Raw genomic sequence first — 18,903 nt, forward strand, 5'->3', positions numbered from 1 at the left:
CTTGCCCGGCAGTGCAGACGTGCAACGGAGGGAGGCTCTCGGCTAAGTATAGGGGGGCTTGGGCTGAGCTTTTGTGATGAATAGTTGCGAATATTCTCAATGGCGCAGGGCACTCGGGCGGGCTCGCTCCTTCAGCTAGGGCGATGGGGCTGTCTTATAATGATAAGTTGGACTATATTATCCTGGCAATCCAGGGCATATGGGCACGGGGAGAGCTGCGCTCATGCAGCCTGTGGGGGCGATAGGGGCTGTCGGTTGGAGATGATAGTTTTGGCATGATATCCTCCAAGAGGGCGCAAGGGCACCCAGGGTGGGCTCACTTGCGGAAAGGGGGCTGGGGCTGCTTTAATGATGTTGGAAGGTATCTAGGGCAGGGCACCTGGTTGGGGGCGCTCCTGCAGTAGGGGTCTTGGGCTTTGACTTAATGATAGTTGGATATCTCAGGCGCAAGTGGCACCTGGGGGGCCTCCCTAGGTCAGTAGGGGCTTGGGCTGTCTGTTTCTGTGGCACGTACCGGGCAAGACTGCCCTGAGGGCAGAAGCGATTCCACAGGAAACTGAAGGAATCATGTGCAAGAATCATCATTAAGGCAGGCGGATGTCAGGTGCTGGACAGCAAGTATCAGGTGAAGGTTTGGCAAGTAACCATTGGTTGTTATATTGGCGGGACTGGGTGCAGTTGTCTTGGGTACTGTCTGAATCCCTGAGGTTTGGCCGCTTGCCGAGTAGAGAAAGTCTGGCAGCGACGCGCTAGCCGTCTCATGATCCTAGCATCAAGCGACCTAGTTGGTGATGGACAGAGATCGTCTGGACAGTATAGTCAGATGTCGAGGCACAGTTTTCCTTCGCACAGGACGATTATAATGGAGTCCCGCTCATACAATACATACACTTTCTCTCGCTGCAAGAGCATCTGGGGAGTTTCTGGCACAACATCACCAAGATGGCTGGTAATTAAGGTAAGATCGTGCGGCTGAGTCGGGAGATTGGGAAGGCTTTAGCAGGGGAAGCTGGGTTTAAACCTGGTATCAGCCTTGCTCCTTTATTTCAGACGGCTAGAGTGTTCACCACACAGACCTTGTATACGCTTCATCCAGACTGATTGCTCCAGTCGATGACGGGTCACTACTGAGTATGTGGGGGTGAAATCTTTGTCCTACCTAAAGTATAGCACAGGGCTTTACAGGGGATGCTGGAAACTGGATCATTGGCTGCATTTTAGTTTGACAGGTGAGTTCAGACCGAGTATGTACACATCAAGTGTTCTCATCGAGACTCTCAGTGGGGAGGCCTTTGGCTCTCATCGCATGGGGATGCTTGGAAATGTAGGTTTAGTCATCAGGGGATTGGTGACCCAGCCTTTACCCCATCCTTGCTGTTCTCCAGCACAATGTGCTTTCCAGTCTCTTCTCCCTTCACCTCGCAGTGCCCTATGCAGTAAAGCTCACAGGTGTGCGGATGACGTCCTGTCGGCAGTTTGCTTCATAGAAGAGGAGTTTTGTTTGTACTCACGAGTTTTATTGGCATAATTTGCAGATTTAAGGGTCGAGTGTCCTCTCGCGCTTCTGGGCCTCAGAGTAACGGCCGAGTCCAGTAGGCTATGGTAATTGTGATTATTTTGTGATGTTGAGTGATAAGCTGTGCCGCGCTACTGTATTGGTCTAACTGGCTTGTCCTCTCATGCCTTCCTCCTCATATGGACAATAACAAGTACTTTGCAAGTTTGTCGCTGGCCTTCAACTGGTCAACTATGGTGTGCGAGCGTCAAGAGCCCTGCGCCCTTGAAGAAATGTTTTTCTCCTCGCCTATGGGTCTTGAGTTGTGCAGGCGTAGGTCTGTCAAGGGCCTGCGGTGTATTGCGACACAATGTGGTGGTATCTTCGGACTCTGCGCTGGGCTTGCTCACTTGGGGCAATTGCGCTCACGATGACTTCATTACAGTGGGCGTTTGTGTGCCTCCACTGGGGAATCCCTCTCATATTTCTACCTGTGGGCCATTCCACTGGGGACTGTCCTCGTACTCACTGCCTGGAGCTTGCCACTGGGGAACTTTCCTCCATACACACTGCCTGGGGCTTTCCACTGGGGGACCTCCTCCATATCGTCATGTTCCTGGGCTTCACCTGGGACTCTCCATATTCGACTGCCTGTTCTGTCCAACTGGGGACTCCTTCAGTTATTCATGGCTGGCTTCCTGGTGACTGCCTGCAGTACATCACTTGCTGGGGCCTTTCTTGATGGGGACACCTGTCACGCGGTTGATCATCTACTGCCTGGTGTTCTTACCACGTGGGCGACTCCTACCATATGAGCTACCTAATAGCACCTGGAGCTTCCACATTGGGGACCATACTTCTCAACTGGCCTGGAGACTTCCACCTGGGGACTACCTCCATACTCATCCATGCCTGGGCTTCGACACTGGGGAACGTCCTCCATACTACCTGCCTGGCTTTGGGGACTCCTCCATTACTCTACTGCCTGGCTTCCACTGGGGACTCCTCATACTCACTGCCTGGGGCCCTATCCACTGGCGGGACTGCCTCCATACTCATCTGCCTGGGCCATCTGGGGCTCCTCCATACTCACTGTGCTGGGCTTCCACTGGGACTCCTTCATACTACACTGCTGGGCTTCCACTGGGGACTCCTCCTATCACTGCCTGGGCCTTCCCACTGGGGACTGCCTCATACTCATGGCCTGGGCTTCACTGGGATTCTCCTCCATAATCACTGCCTGGCTTTCACTGGGACTCCTCATACTACTGCCTGGGCTTCCACTGGGGACTCCTCCATACATGCCTGGGCTTCCACTGGGGATCTCCTCATACTCACTGCCTGGTGCTTCTCCTGGGGACCGTCCTCCAGTACTCCTGCCTGTGCTTCCACTGGGACTCCTCCATACTTCACTGCTGGGCTTGCCACTGAGGGGACTCCTCCATTACTCACTGACCCTGGGCTTCCACTGGGGACTCCTCAGTCTCACTGCCTGGGCTTCGCACTGGGGGATCCTCCATACTCACTGCCTTGGGCTTCCACTGGGGACTCCTCTCAACTCATCATATGCGCGGGCCCTTGCCACTGGGGACTCCTTCCATACTCTACAGTGCCGCGGGCTTCAGCTGGGGGACTCCTCGCCATATTTCTCAACTGCCCGGCGCTTCCACTGGGGACTCCTCAGTACTGTCAACTGCCTGGGCTTCCCTGGGGATCCTTCCATACTCACTGCTGGGAAGCTCCCCCCGCCACTGCAACCTTTGCTTCCACAGATAAAGCTCCATGGAATCCAGAGTTTGAAGATCCAAACTTTCCTCCAGGCTGGCCCTAAAGCCTGGGCCTGAGTACGTCTGAAAGTGGTGGCTCCAGAGCCACAAGATTCCTCGGGCTTTTGCTTGCGTCATCTGCAGCAAGAGAATCAGATTACAAACACCTGCTACTCACCCCCTCTCATTTCTTCCCTATCAGAAATAGGGGGTTTGAGTAAGCACTAGGTAGGTAGCCCTAATATAATAGTTGGGCGTACCAAGAGACAGGAGGAAAAGTGGTTTGTGAAGGGGTTACTCGACCCCAACCGTGCTCCTGACTGCTCAGTTTCCCTCACAGTAAATTGATTCCGGGTGTATTGGTGGGGAACTGAGAAGAGCTGGCCAGATTAGGAGGTAGCCTAATACTGTATTAGGGGCAGAGACATGGGGAAAGTGTTGGATAGGCGTTTCTTTGCTTGGCCCTGTCTCATCTTTATTTCCTAACTTAAGTTAACGGAAGCACACCTTTCCAAATATATCCCTGTTCTTGGGCCCCTATATAAATTAAGGTACTACTAGTGCTACAACCCTATTCTGGTAGGGAAATGAGAAAGCAGTGCATGGCGTAACCCTTCCAACACTTTCCCTGTCCTCTCCCCTTATATTAGGTACCTACCTAGCTGCTTACAAACCCGTATTTCTGATAGTGGAAAATGAGAGCAGAAGGGAAGCAGTAAACCTTCAACGACATTCCTCTGTCTCTGTCGCTATACATAATTATGGTACTACCTAGTCTACAAACCCGCTATTTTCTGTACTTGAGAAAATGAGAGCAAGGGCAGGCAGTAACCCATCCAACACTCTTCCCTGTCCCGGCCCCGTAATTATATTGTAACTAACCTAGTGCTACCAACTGCCCTAATTTCTGTAGGGGCAATGAGAGCAAGGGGCAGGCCAGTAACGCCTCCGAAACACCTTTCCCCTGTCTCTGCCGCCTATATAATGTAAATACTACCCTAGTGCTAACTTACCACCCTATTTTGTTAGGGAAATGAGAGCATGGGGCGGCAGTACACCTTTCAAACTTATCCCTATCTCTGCCCTATATATATTAGGTTACTAACTAGGCTACCAACCCCATCTTCTGTAGCGGAATGAGAGCAGGCAGGCCAGTAACCTGCCAACACTTCCCCTGTCTCCCTGCTATATATTAGTACCTACCTAGTGCTACTCAACCCTATTTCTGTAGGGAAATGAGAGGAAGCAGGTGTCAGTAATACTCTCTCAACCAAGCACTTCCCAGTGTATCGCCTAAGTTGCTAAGGGGGGTTGGTACCAGCAACCAGAGGTCATGGGGGGGCAACACAGGTCCTGCCTCTCTTCATTGGCACCACCACAGGCAAATGGCACCTCATGTCGTTACACACGTATCCCCCCCGAGAGTGAGACCCCACTTTGTCTCTCTGATGTTCCAATGTTGCAGTTGGGGGGAACTTCCCATGAGCAGGGGGGCATTAGGAAATGTGGGGGGTTATTAATAGATGAACATAATTGGAAAGTAAAGTCATGTGACTGATCCTGTATCTGGGCTACAACTCCCAGCAACTCCCAGCAACTGCTGACACCCTTTAGCTGGGAGTTGATCTATACTTGTAGAGTGTAAGCTCTTTGGGGCAGGGCTCCCTTCCCCTCCTGTATCGGTTACTGATTGCTTTATATGTTACTCCTTGTACGAGTGTAAGCTCTTTTGGGGCAGGGCTCTGTTCCCCTCCTGTATTGGTTACTGATTGCTTTATATGTTACTCTCTTGGGGTAGATTGTAAGCTCTTTGGGGCAGGGCTCTCTTCCCCTCCTGTTATCGGTTACTGATTGCTTTATATATGTACTCCTTGTAGAGTGTAAGCTCTTTGGGGCAGGACTCCCTTCCCCTCCTGTATCGTTACTGATTGCTTTATAATGTTACTCCTTGTAGATTGTAAGCTCTTGGGCAGGACTCCCTTCCCCTCCTGTATTGGTTACTGATTGCTTTATATGTTACTCCTTGTAGAGTGGTAAGCTCTTTGGGCAGGGCTCTCTTCCTCTTGTATTGTTACTGATTGCTTAATTATGTTACTCCTTGTAGAGTGTAAGCTTTTGGGCCAGGGCTCTCTCCCTCTTGTATTGGTTACTGATTGCTTTAATGTTATTCTTGTAGATTGTAAAGCTCTTTGGGGCAGGGCTCCCTTGCCCCTACCTGTATCGGTTACTGATTGCTTTATATGTTACTCCTTGTAGATTGTAAGCTCTTTGGGGCAGGACTCCTTCCCCTCCTGTATCGGTTACTGATTGCTTTATATGTTACTCCTTGTAGAGTGTAAGCTCTTTTTGGGCAGGGCTCCTTTCCCCTCCTGTATCGGTTACTGATTGCTTTATATGTTACTCCTTGTAGAGTGTAAGCTCTTTGGGGCAGGGCTCCCTTCCCCTCTTGTATCGGTTACCGATTGCTTTATATGTTACTCCTTGTAGATTGTAAGCTCTTTGGGGCAGGGCTCTCTTCCCTCCTGTATCGTTACTGATTGCTTTATATGTTACTCCTTGTAGATTGTAAGCTCTTTGGGGCAGGGCTCTCTTCCCCTCCTGTATCGGTTACTGATTGCTTTATATGTTACTCCTTGTAGAGTGTAAGCTCTTTGGGGCAGGGCTCCCTTCCCCTCTGTATCGGTTACTGATTGCTTTATATGTTACTCCTTGTAGAGTGTAAGCTCTTTGGGGCAGGGCTCTCTTCCCCTCTTGTATTGGTTACTGATTGCTTTATATGTTACTCCTTGTAGAGTGTAAGCTCTTTGGGGCAAGGGCTCTCTTCCCCTCCTGTATTGGTTACTGATTGCTTTATATGTTACTTCTTGTAGAGTGTAAGCTCTTTGGGGCAGGGCTCCCTTCCCTCCTGTATCGGTTACTGATTGCTTTATATGTTACTCCTTGTAGATTTGTAAGCTCTTTGGGGCAGGGCTCCCTTCCCCTCCTGTATTGGTTACTGATTGCTTTATATGTTACTCTTGTAGAGTGTAAGCTCTTTGGGGCAGGGCTCTCTTCCCTGCTGTATCGGTTACTGATTGCTGTATATGTTATCCTTGTAGAGTGTAAGCTCTTTGGGACAGGGCCCTCTTCACTTTTTGTATCGGTTACTGATTGCTTTATATGTTAGTCCTTGTAGAGTGTAAGCTCTTTGGGGCAGGGCTCTCTTCACCTCCTGTATCGGTTACTGATTGCTTTATATGTTACTCCTTGTAGAGTGTAAGCTCTTTTGGGCAGGGCTCTCTTCCCCTCCTGTATCGGTTATGATTGCTTTATATGTTACTCCTTGTAGAGTGTAAGCTCTTTGGGCAGGGCCCTCTTCACTTTTTGTATCGGTTACTGATTGCTTTATATGTTACTCCTTGTAGAGTGTAAGCTCTTTTGGGCAGGGCTCCCTCCCCTCCTGTATCGGTTACTGATTGCTTTATATGTTACTCCTTGTAGAGTGTAAGCTCTTTTGGGCAGGGCTCTCTTCCCTCCTGTATCGGTTACTGATTGCTGTATATGTTACTCCTTGTAGAGTGTAAGCTCTTTTGGGCAGGGCCTCCCTTCCCCTCTTGTATCGGTTACTGATTGCTTTATATGTTACTCCTTGTAGAGTGTAAGCTCTTTGGGACAGGGCTCTCTTCCCTCTGTATCGGTTTCTGATTGCTTTATATGTTACTCCTTGTAGAGTGTAAGCTCTTTGGGACAGGGCTCCTTCCCCTCCTGTATCGGTTACTGATTGCTTTATATGTTACTCCTTGTAGAGTGTACAGCTCTTTGGGCAGGGGCTCTCTTCCCCTCCTGTATGGTTTACTGATTGCTTTATATGTTACTCCTTGTAGAGTGTAAGCTTCTTGGGCAGGGCTCTCTTCCCTCCTGTATCGGTTACTGATTGCTTTATATGTTACTCCTTGTAGAGTGTAAGCTCTTTGGGACGGGCTCTCTTCCTCCTGTATCGGTTCTGATTGCTTTATATGTTACTCCTTGTAAGATGTGTAAGCTCTTTGGGCAGGCTCTCTTCCCCTCCTGTATCGGTTACTGATTGCTTTTATATGGTTACTTTTGTAGAGCTGGGTAAGCTCTTTGGGCAGGGCATATGATATATAATGCCATTATAAAACCCACTTATTGTACAGCGCTGCGGGATATGTTGGCGCTTTATAAATAAATGTTAATAATAATAATATACAGTAATTGTTACAAAATATTAGAATTCCCAGTATTTCAATAATACAGAGAGGGCCCCCTATATGCCCTGTATATACCCACCCAGAAACACCCCCAAACTGCCCACAACCGACCCACTTTCACATGAGCCCCTCCCTTCCCTTTTGGGGGGGTTATAATATCCTTATTGTGTTTTATCTTCCATATGCACCTTCCTGCCCCCCCCAGAACCAAACCCCCCCAGACTCACATGAGCGCAACCTATAACTTTACCTCACATTCCCATTCCACACACAGCAGCCCCCCCTACAGGCAAGGCTTTTCCTGTACTGACTGTTACACAGGGGCCCCAGTCACTGCCCCCCCCCCGTATCCCGGTACTTACCTGGTACTTACCCTGTACCACCTGGTTAATATTATTATTATTTATATACAGGTATATGGGGATGCGCTACAGAAACTCCTATTGGCTGCCCCGGTGCCAGTCTCCTCGGGCAGGGAAGGGTTAATGTGCTGCCAGGTGGCACGGCCGGGCATCCATAGAATTCCATCACAATCCGCCCGAGCTGCCAAGGAAACTCCTGGGAACCCAGCGCTGCGCCAACTCCCATGAGCCTCTGCCTGCGGCTGCCATCTGCCCTGATTTATACAGCGAGGGGCTGATTAATGGCAAAGTCGCCGCAAAGTGAGAGCGTTTTCTTTCATTTACTTGAACCCTGACCCCCCCGCCGATTGGTTCGCCATCATAGGGCGCAGGGAATTCATCACTCGCTCCGGGAATCTCACGGCGGCGCCGGCTCCGCGAAATCATCCTGTGCCGGGATATACGGGGGGGCACTTATAGCAACTCCCTGCAGCCTATTACTCATAATATACCCCCCCCACTGTCACAGTGTAACCCCCATATCATATATGCACATAATGTAACTGTATAATATATAGGCACAGATATACCCCCCATCTTTTCCCCAGCCCCCCCCGCCACCTGTCACAGTGTAACCCCCCATATAATATATGCACATAATGTAACTGTATAATATATAGGACAGATATACCCGCCCATCCTTCCCCACCAGCCGCCCCCCCCACTGTCACAGTGTAACCCCAATATCATATATGCACATAATGTACTGTATAATATATAGGCAGCGATATACCCCCCTCTTTTCCCCAGCCCCCCCCCACTGTCACAGTGTAACCCCCATACATTATGCCATAAATGTAAACTGTAATAATATATACGGACCAGATAATACCGCCCATCTTTCTCCCCCCCCCCCACTTGTCACAGTGTACCCCATATCAATATATGCACATAATGTACTGTATAATACATATAGGACAGATATACCCGCCATACTTTCCCAGCCCCCCCCCTGTCACAGTGGTAACCCCCATATCATATATGCACATAATGTAACCTGTTAATCTATAGGCACCACGATATAGCCCCCCCATCTTTCCCCCAGCCCCTCCCACTTGTCACAGTGTAACGCCCATATCATATATGCACAATAATGTACTGTATACCATATATAGGCACAGATAATACCCCCATCTTTCCGCCCCCCCCCACTGTCACAGTGTAACCCCATATCATATATGCACATACATATACTGTATAATTATAGGCACAGATATACCCCCCATCTTTCCCCCAGCCCCCCCCCACTGTCACAGTGTAACGCGCCTATCATAATATTGCAATAATGTAACTGTATAATATAATAGGCACAGATTAACCACCCTCTTTCCCGCCGCCGCCCCCGCCCGCACTGTCTAACAGTGTACACCCCCTCTCATATATGCACATAATGTAACTGTATAATATATAGGCACAGATATACCCCCAAATCTTTACGCGCCCCACTGTCCACAGTGTAACCCCCATATCATATCATGCACATAATGTAACCTGTATAAATAATTATAGGCAGCAGATATACCCCCCATCTTTTCCCCAGCACCCCCTCCACTGTCAACAGTGTAACCCCCATATCATATTATGGCAACATAATGTAACTGTATAATATATAGGCCACAGATATACCCTCATCTTTCCCCAGCCCCCCCCCCCACTGGTACAGTGTAGCCCCCCATATGCAACTATGCACATAATGTAAACTGTATAATATATAGGCAGCAGATATACCCCCATCCTTTCCGCCCAGCCCCCCACTGTCACAGTGTAACCCCCCATATCATATTGCACATACTGTAACTGTATACTATATAGGCACAGATATACCCCCATCTTTCCCCCCCCCCCCACTGTCAGCAGTGTACGCCATATCATATATGCACATAATCGTAACTGTAGATAATATATAGGCAGCCAGATATTACCCCCACTCTTTCCCCCAGCCCCCCCCCCCCCACTGTCACAGTGTAACCCCATATCATATATGCACATAATGTAAACTGTAGTAATATATAGGACACAGATATAACGCCCATCTTTTCCCCAGCCCCCCCCACTGTCACAGTGTAGACCCCCTCATATCATATATGCACATAATGGTAACTGTATAATATATAGGCAACAGATATACGCCCCCATCTTCGCCGCAGCCGCCCCCCACTGTCACAGTGTAACCCCCATATCATATAATGGCACAATCTAATGTACAGCTGGTATAATATAATAGGGACAGATATCCCCAATCTTCGCCCAGCCGCCCCCCCACCCCCCACTGGTCACAGTGTAACCCCCATATCATACTATCAGCATAAATGTAACTGTATAATATATAGGCAAGATATACACCCCATCTTTCCCCCAGCCCCCCCCTCCAAACTGTCACAGTGTAACCCCCATATGCATATATGCAAAACATAATGTAACTGTATAATATAATAGGCCCAGATATACCCCCCATCTTTTCCCCCCCCCCCACTGTCACAGTGTTGTAACCCCATACCCATATTTACACCATAATGTAACTGTATAATATGATACTGGCACAGATATAACCCCCATCTTTCCCACCCCCCCCCACTGTCACAGTGTAACCCATATCATATATGCAAGCTAATGTACACTGTATAATATATACGGCAGCAGATATACCCGCCCATGCTTTCCACCCCCCCCCACTGTCAACAGTGTAACCCCCATAATCATAATATGCAAGCATAATGTAACTGTATAATATATAGGCACAGAATATCACCCGCCACATCCTTCCCCCAGCCGCCCCCCCACTGTCACAGTGTAACCCCCATATCATATATGCACATAATGTATCTGTATAATATATAGGGCAGCAGATACTACCCCATCTTCCCCCAGCCCCCCCACTGTCCCACAGTGTAACCCCCATCTCATATATGCACATAAACATGTAACTGTTAATATAATACGGCACGCATATAACCCCCCCATTTTCCCCCAGCCCCCACTGTCACAGTGTAACCCCCATATCATATACTGCACATAATGTATGTATAATATATAGGCACAGATATACCCCCCATCTGTCCCCCCCACCCACCCCCCCATCTTTCCCCGCAGCCCCCCCCACTGTCACAGTGTAACCCCCATATCATATTAAGCACATAATGAACTGTATAATATATAGGCACAGAATATACCCCCCATCTTTCCCCAAGCCCCCCCCACTGTCACAGTGTAACCCCCATATCATATATGCACATAATGTAACTGTATAAATATATAGGCCAGATATACCCCCCCATCTTTCCCCCCCCCCCCCACCTGCACAGTGTAACCCCGATAAACAATCATATATGCCACATAATGTAACTGTATAAGTATATCGCCAGAATATAACCCCCCATTCTTTCCCCCAGCCCCCCCCCACGTCACATATGTAACCCCCATGATCCATATATGCACATAATGTAACTGAATAAATATATAGGCACAGATATACCCCCCACTTTCCCCCAGCCCCCCCCCACCACCGCTATACCCCCTGTCACAGTGTAACCCCCATACATATATGCACATAATGAACGTATAATAATAGGCACAGATAATTATCCCCACTTCCCCAGCCCCCAACCGGCCCCACTGTTCACAGTGTAACCACCCATATCATATATGCACATAATGTTAACTGTAATAATATGAGTAGCCCACAGATTACCCCCCATCTTCCCCCAGCCCCCCCCCCCCGACTGTTCACAAGTGAACCCCATTATCAATACTGCAACATAATGTAATTATAATATATAGCACAGATAAACCCCATCTTTCCCCCACCCCCCCCCCTGTCACTAGTGACCCCAATATCATAATATTGCCCACATAATGTAACTGTATAAAATATATAGCACAGATTATACCCATCTTTCCCCCAGCCCCCCCCCCCCCACTGTCACAGTGTAACCCCATAGTCATATATGCACATAATGTAACTGTAATAATATATAGGCACAGATATACCCCCCATCTTTCCCCAGACCCCCCCCGTCACTGTCACAGTGTAAACCCCCATAATCATATATGCACTAATGTAAACGATAATATATAGGCAGCAGATATACCCCCATGCTTCCCCCCAGCCCCCCCCCCCCACTTCAACAGTGTAGGACCTCCCATAATTCATATATCACATAATGTAACTGTAAATAATAGGCACGATATAACCCCATCTTTCCCCCAGCCCCCCCCCCACTGTCACTAGTGTAACCCCCATATCAATATGCACATAATGTAAACTGTATAATATATAGGCACAGATATCCCCCCATCTTCCCCCAAGCCCCCCCCACTGTCACAGTGTAACCCCCAAATCATATATGCACATAAATGTAACTGTATATATATTAGCACAGATATACCCCACTTTCCCCCAGCCCCCCCCCCCACTGTCACAGTGTAACCCCCATATCATAATCACATAATTATAACTGTATAATATAAGGCACAGATATACCCCCATCTTTTCCCCAGCCCCCCCCCCCCCCCACTGTCACAAGTGTAACCCCCATTCATAATAGTGCACATATATGTCCACTGTATAATATATAAGTGTCACAGATATACCCCCCATCTTCCCCGCCCCCCCCCCCCCCAACTGTCCCAAGTGTAACCCCCATTCATATAGGCACAATAATGTAACTGTATAATATATAGGCACAGAATATACCCCCCATCTTTCCCCCAGCCCCCCCCCCACTGTCACAGTGTAAACCCCGATATCAGAATGCAACAATAATGTAACTGTTATAATAATAAGGCACAGGATATACCCCCATCTTTCCCCCCCCCCACGTCACAGTGTAACCCCATATCATATATGCACATAATTAACTGTATAATATAAGGCCAGATATACCCCCCATTTTCCCCCCCCCCACCACTGTCACAGTACCCCCATATCATAATGCACATAATGAACTGTATAATATATAAGCACAGATATACCCCCCAATCTCCCCCAGCCCCCCCCCCCACTGTCACCAGTGTTAACCCCCATAAACAAATATATGCCACAAATGTAACTCGGTATAATAATATAGGCACAGAATACCCCATCTTCCCCCACCCCCCCCCCCACTGTCACAGTGTAACCCCCAATAATCATATATGCACAATAATGTAGACTGTATAGATATATAGGCCAACAAGAATCCCCCTCATCTTTCCCCAGCCCCCCCCCCCACTGTCAACAGTGTAACCCCCCATATGCATATATCACATAATGTAACTGTATAATATATAGGCACAGATATTACCCCCCATCTTTCCCCCACCCCCCCCCACTGTCACAGTGTAACCCCCATAATATACACATAAGTACTGTATAATATATAGGCAACAGATAACCCCCCATCTTCCCCCCCCCCACTGTCACAGTGAACCCCCATAATAATCACATAATTTTAACTGTAAATATATAGCACAGAATACCCCCCCATCTTTCCCCCAGCCCCCCCCCCCCACTGTCCACAGTGTAACCCCCCATATCACAAATGCCACATAATGTTACTGTATAAATATATACGGCACAGATATACCCACCCCCCATCTTCCCCCCCCCCCCACCACTGTCACAGTGTAACCCCCAATATCATAATGCATCATAATGTACTGTATATATATATAGGCACAGATATACCTCCCCATCTTTCCCCCACCCCCCCCCCACTGTCACAGTGTACCCCCATATCATATATGCACATAATGTAACTGATAATATATAGGCCACAGATATACCCCCCCCACTTCCCCCAAAGCACCCCCCACTGTCAATGTAAACCCCCATATTCATATAGTACAGATTAACTGTATAAAACAATAAAATAAAGAGGTTCCGCTTCGCCCCAAGAACTAATTAGAGGATAAAAGAGAATTCTGGGCAGAAAGTGCTGAGTGAAGGGAAATGAGAGGCGAAGTCTGGGGGGGGGAGTCAAGACTGGGGGGTCACTTTGCCACATGGAGGTGCCTGGGGGGGGGGTTGCCCGGGGAACTGACAGCACAGAAGGGTTTGGGGGCTGCACAGTTACAAGGCGGGGGGCCCACCCCGGGGCGCTGAGCACAGAGGAGCCCGCTTGCTGCACTGCCGTTTCCCTAGGAAATCACTTTTATCTTTATTTTGGCTCAGAAGCCTCTGGGAATAGAGATGATTTATTCCTGCTCTTTGCAAGACAGCGACTGTCGCTGCGCGGAGTTGCGGCTCTTTCCTTGCGACACACAGGTCGCTCGTCCAACCACAATGCTGCAAAGTTTTCAGCTGTTTTGTTGAGACAGTTCCTTTCTATGACCGCTAGAGGGAGCTCCTGGGCTGTTCCACTGCTTTTCCCACCGTGTAATAGTGTGTGGGAGCGCCCCCTGCAGGCGCAGAGTGGAAGCGACACGTTACATTTGGGAGATTTTAGTTCATTTTATTGTTTGTCGGAATTAAACTGGTTAAACAAAACCTCCCGAAGCTGCTCAGCGACTCACGGGTTAAACCCCCAGACTAATGTAGTCTCACGTAATTATTTGCCATTAGTTTGTTTTACTGCGACTAAGTGAAGGGGAGGGGCTTACAGGTGTGGGCGGGGCCCCCAGTAGATATTAGCGTGACTGGCGCAGCGGTCACTTGAGTGCAATCAGCAGGGGCCAATGGGATGTCACTAAATAATTGCCCCCTTTATCAGTAGGAGGAGCCACCGGCACAGGCAGGAAGTTCAGCCAATGAGGAACTTACCCCCAGCAACCTCCGTATCTACTCTGTGCGACTCCCAGCAACCTCCGTATCTACTCTGTGCGACTCCCAGCAACCTCCGTATCTACTCTGTGCGACTCCCAGCAACCTCCGTATCTACTCTGTGCGACTCCCAGCAACCTCCGTATCTACTCTGTGCGACTCCCACAACCTCCGTATCTTAATAGCTGTGCGACTCCCATCAACCTCCGTATCTAACTCTGTGCGACCTCCCAAGCAACCATCCGATCTACTCTGTGCGACTCCCCCAGCAACCCCGTATCTACTCCGTGCGACTCCCAGCAAGCCTCCGTATCTACTCTTCGATCTCCAGCAACCTCCGTATCCTACTCTGTGGCCACTCCCTCAGCAACCTCCGTATCTGCGCCGTGCGACTTCCAGCAACCTCCGTATCTACTCTGTCGACTCCCCAACCTCCGATCTACCTGTGCCACTCCCCAGCAACCCTCCGTACATGCGCCGGCGACTCCAGCAACCTCCGTATCTACTTGGTGCGGAACTCCCAGCAACCTCCGTATCTACTCTTGCCACTCCCAGTCACCTCCGTATCTACTCTGGTTGCCACTCCCAGAAACCTCCGTTATCTACTCTGTTGCCACTCCCACAACCTCCGTATCTCCGCCGTGCGACTCCCAGCAAACCTCCGGTATCTACCTACTGTGCGACTCCAGCAACCTCCGTATCTACTCTGTGCGACTCCCAGCAACCTACGTACCACTCTGTGCCGACTCCCAGCAACCTCCTATCTGCGCCGTGCGACTCCCAGCAACCCCGTATCTACTCTGGGACTGGCTGTGCCGACTCTCCGCAGCAACCCCGACTACCTCTGTGCATCCCCACAACCTCCTATCTACCTGTGGGGGGGGGGCGGAAACCCTCCCCAGGGCCCCCCCCCCAAAAAAACCTCCGAAACCCTTGCCCCCCCCGGGCCGTGCGAACTCCCAGCAACCCTCCGACTACTCTGTCGACTCCCAGCAACCCCGTATCTACCTGTGGACTCCCAGCAACCTCCGTAATCTGCGCCGCCGATCTGTCCCAGCACCTCCGTATCTATCTTCGACTCCCAGCAACCATCCGTATCTACTCCGTTGACTCCCAGCACAATCCGTATCTACTCTGTGCGACTCCCAGCAACCTCCGTAATCTACTCTGTGCGATCTCCCAGCAACCTCCGTATCTACTCTTGTGCGACTCCCAGCAACCTCCGTACTACTCTGTTGCGACTCCCAGCAACCTCCCGTATCTACCGTGCGACTCCCAGCAACCTCCGGATCTACTCTGTGCCGACTCTCCAGCAACCTCCCGCATGCTACTCGTGCGACTCCCAGCAACCTCCGTATCTACTCTGTGCGACTCCCAGCAACCTCCGTATCTACTCTGTGCGACTCCCAGCAACCTCCGTATCTACCCTGTGCGACTCCCAGCAACCTCCGTATCTACTCTGTGCGACTCCCAGCAACCTCCGTATCTACTCTGTGCGACTCCCAGCAACCTCCGTATCTACTCTGTGCGACTCCCAGCAACCTCCGTATCTGCGCCGTGCGACTCCCAGCAACCTCCGTATCTACTCTGTGCGACTCCCAGCAACCTCCGTATCTGCGCCGTGCGACTCCCAGCAAACCTCCGATCAACTGCTGTGCGACTCCCAGCAACCTCTCGTATGCTGCCGCGTGCGAACTCCCAGCAACCTCCGATCTACCTGTGCGACTCCCAGCAACCTCCGCATCTACTCTGGCACTCCCGCACCTCCGTATCTGCGCCATGCGACTGCCCCAGCAAACCTCCGTATCTACTCTGTGCGACTCCAGCAACCTCCGTATCTGCCCCGTTGACCCCCAGCAACCGTCTCATATCTGCGCCGTGCGACTCCCAGCAACCTCCGTATCTACTACTGTGCGATCTCCAGCAACCTCCGTAATCTGCCCCGCGTCTGACCCCCAAGCAACCCCATATCTTGCGCCGTGGGCGACTCCCAGCAACCTCCCGTATCTACTCTGTGCGAACTCCCAGCAACCTCCGTATCTCTATGCCTGTGCGACTCCCAGCAACCTCCGTAATCTATGCCCGTGCGACTCCCACAACCTCCCGTATCTACTCTGTCGACTCCCACAACCTCCGATGTACTCACTCTGTGCGACTCCCAGCAACCTCCCGTAATCTATGCCGTGCGAACTCCCAGCAACCTCCCGTATCTATGCCGTCGACTCCCAGCAACCTCCGTATCTACTCTGTGCTATCTTCCAGCAACCTCCGTATCTATGCGTGCGACTCCCAGTCAAACCTCCTTAAATCTGCGCCGTGCGCTCCCAGCGAACCTCCGTAATCTACTCTGTGCGACTCCTCCAGCAACCTCCGTATCTATGACGTGCGAACTCCCAGCAACGCTCCCGTATCTACTCTGTGCGACTCCCAGCAACCTCCGTATTCTAGCCGTGCGACTTCCAGCAACCTCCGTATCTATGCGTGCGACTCCCAGCTACCTCAGCTCCTATCTGCGCCGGGACTTCCCAGCAACCTCCGTACTACTCTGTGCAGACTCCCAAGCAACCTCCGTATCTAATGCCGTCGACTCCAAGCAACCAACCGTGACTAGCCGTGCGACTCCCCAGCAAGCCTCCGATCTACTCTGGTGCGACTCCCACAACTCCGTAATTACCTCTGTGCACTCCCAGCAACCTCCGTATCCTACTGCCGTGCGACCCAGCAAACCCTCCGTAATCCTTGCGCCGTGCACTCCCAGCAAACCTCGCGTATCTGCTCCTGTGGCGACTCCCAGCAACCTCCGTATCGCGGCCGTGCGACTCCCAGCAACCTCCGTAATCTCTACTCTGTCGACTCGCCAGCAACCTCCGTATCCTGCGCGTGCGACTCCCAGCAAACCTCCGTATCTACTCTGTGCACTCCACAGCAACCTCCGTAGCTACTGCTGATGCGACTCCCCCAGCAACCCCGTATCTACTCTGTGCGACTCCCAGCAAACCTCCGTATCTACTCTGTGCGACTCCCAGCAACCTCCGTATCTGCCGGCCGTGCGACCCCAAGCAACCTCCTATCTACTCTGTGCGACTCCTCAGCAAACCCCGTATCTACTCTGTTGCGACTCCCAGCAACCTCCGTATCTACCCGTGCGACTCCCAGCAACCTCCTGTCTGTGCGACTCCCAGCAAACCTCTTATCTAACTTCTGTGCGACTCCCACAACCTCCGTATCTAATCTGTGCCACTCCCAGCAACCTCCGTATTCTACTCGTGCCACTCCCAGCAAACCTCTTGACTACTCTGTCCCTCCCAGCCCAAACCTCCGTATCTACTCCGTGCGACCCCACAACCTCCGATCTAACGGCTGTTGCGACTCCCAAGCAACCTCCGTATTAACTCCGTTGCGACTCCCAGTCAAACCTCCGTATCTACGCTGTGCGACTCCCAACAACCTGGGAGTACTGGGAGCGGGAGGCCTTGGGGGATACTGAGAGTTGAGGCCATTGGGGGGGGATATGGAGTTGAGGCCGTTGGGATACTGGAGTTGAAGGCCGTTGGGGGATAACTGGGAGTGAGGGCCGTTGGGGGATACTAGGGAGAGGGAGGCCGTGGGGATACTGGGAGTTGAGGCCGTTGGGATACTGGGAGTTGAGGGCCATTGGGGGGAGTACCTGGGAGTTGAGGCGCCGCTGGGGAAACTGGAGTTGGAGGGCCGTTGGGGGATACTGGGAGTTAGGCCGCTGGGGGATACTGGGACGTTGAGGGCCGTTGGAGGGATACTGGAGTTGAGGCCGCTGGGGATACTGGAGTTGAAGGGCCAGCTGGGGGATACGGGATTGAGGCCGTTGGGGGATACTGGAGGGGAGGCTGTTGGGGGATTTCTGGGAGCGGGAGGCCCGTGGGGAACTGGAAGTTGAGGGGCCGTTGGGGATACTGGGAGCGGAAGGCCGCTGGGGAATACGGAGTTTGAGGGCCGTTGGGGGGATACTGGGATGAGGGCCGCTGGGGATCTGGAGTTAGGGCCGTTGGATGGTATACTGGGATGAGGGCCGCTGGGGATACTGGATTGAAGGCCGCTGGGGATACGGGAGTGAGGGCCGTTGCGGGGGATACTGGAAGGGAGGCTGTTGGGGGATAACTGGGAGTTGAAGGGCCGCTGGGGATACCTGGGAGTTGAGGGCCGCTGGGGATACTGGGAGTTAAGGGCCGTTGGGGATACTGGGAGAGGAGGCTGTTGGGATTCTGAGCGGGAGGCCGCTGGGGATACTGGGAGTTGAGGCGGTTGGGGGGATTCT

At 51.0% G+C, this 18,903-nt stretch overlaps 1 protein-coding gene across 1 annotated transcript in view; it reads right to left on the reverse strand.

Annotated features, from left to right (window-relative positions):
* Positions 1-18,340: 18,340 nt before the first annotated feature.
* LOC116407835 (proline-rich protein 2-like) overlaps positions 18,341-18,903 on the reverse strand; it is a 1,514-nt gene continuing 951 nt past the window's right edge. The window contains exon 2 of the mRNA XM_031893887.1: positions 18,341-18,903. This exon is cut by the window's right edge and continues 123 nt beyond it. Coding sequence (XP_031749747.1) covers positions 18,341-18,903 — 563 coding nt within the window.

Source organism: Xenopus tropicalis, chromosome 9 (assembly GCF_000004195.4).
Source record: "Xenopus tropicalis strain Nigerian chromosome 9, UCB_Xtro_10.0, whole genome shotgun sequence".
Lineage (NCBI taxonomy): Eukaryota > Metazoa > Chordata > Amphibia > Anura > Pipidae > Xenopus > Xenopus tropicalis.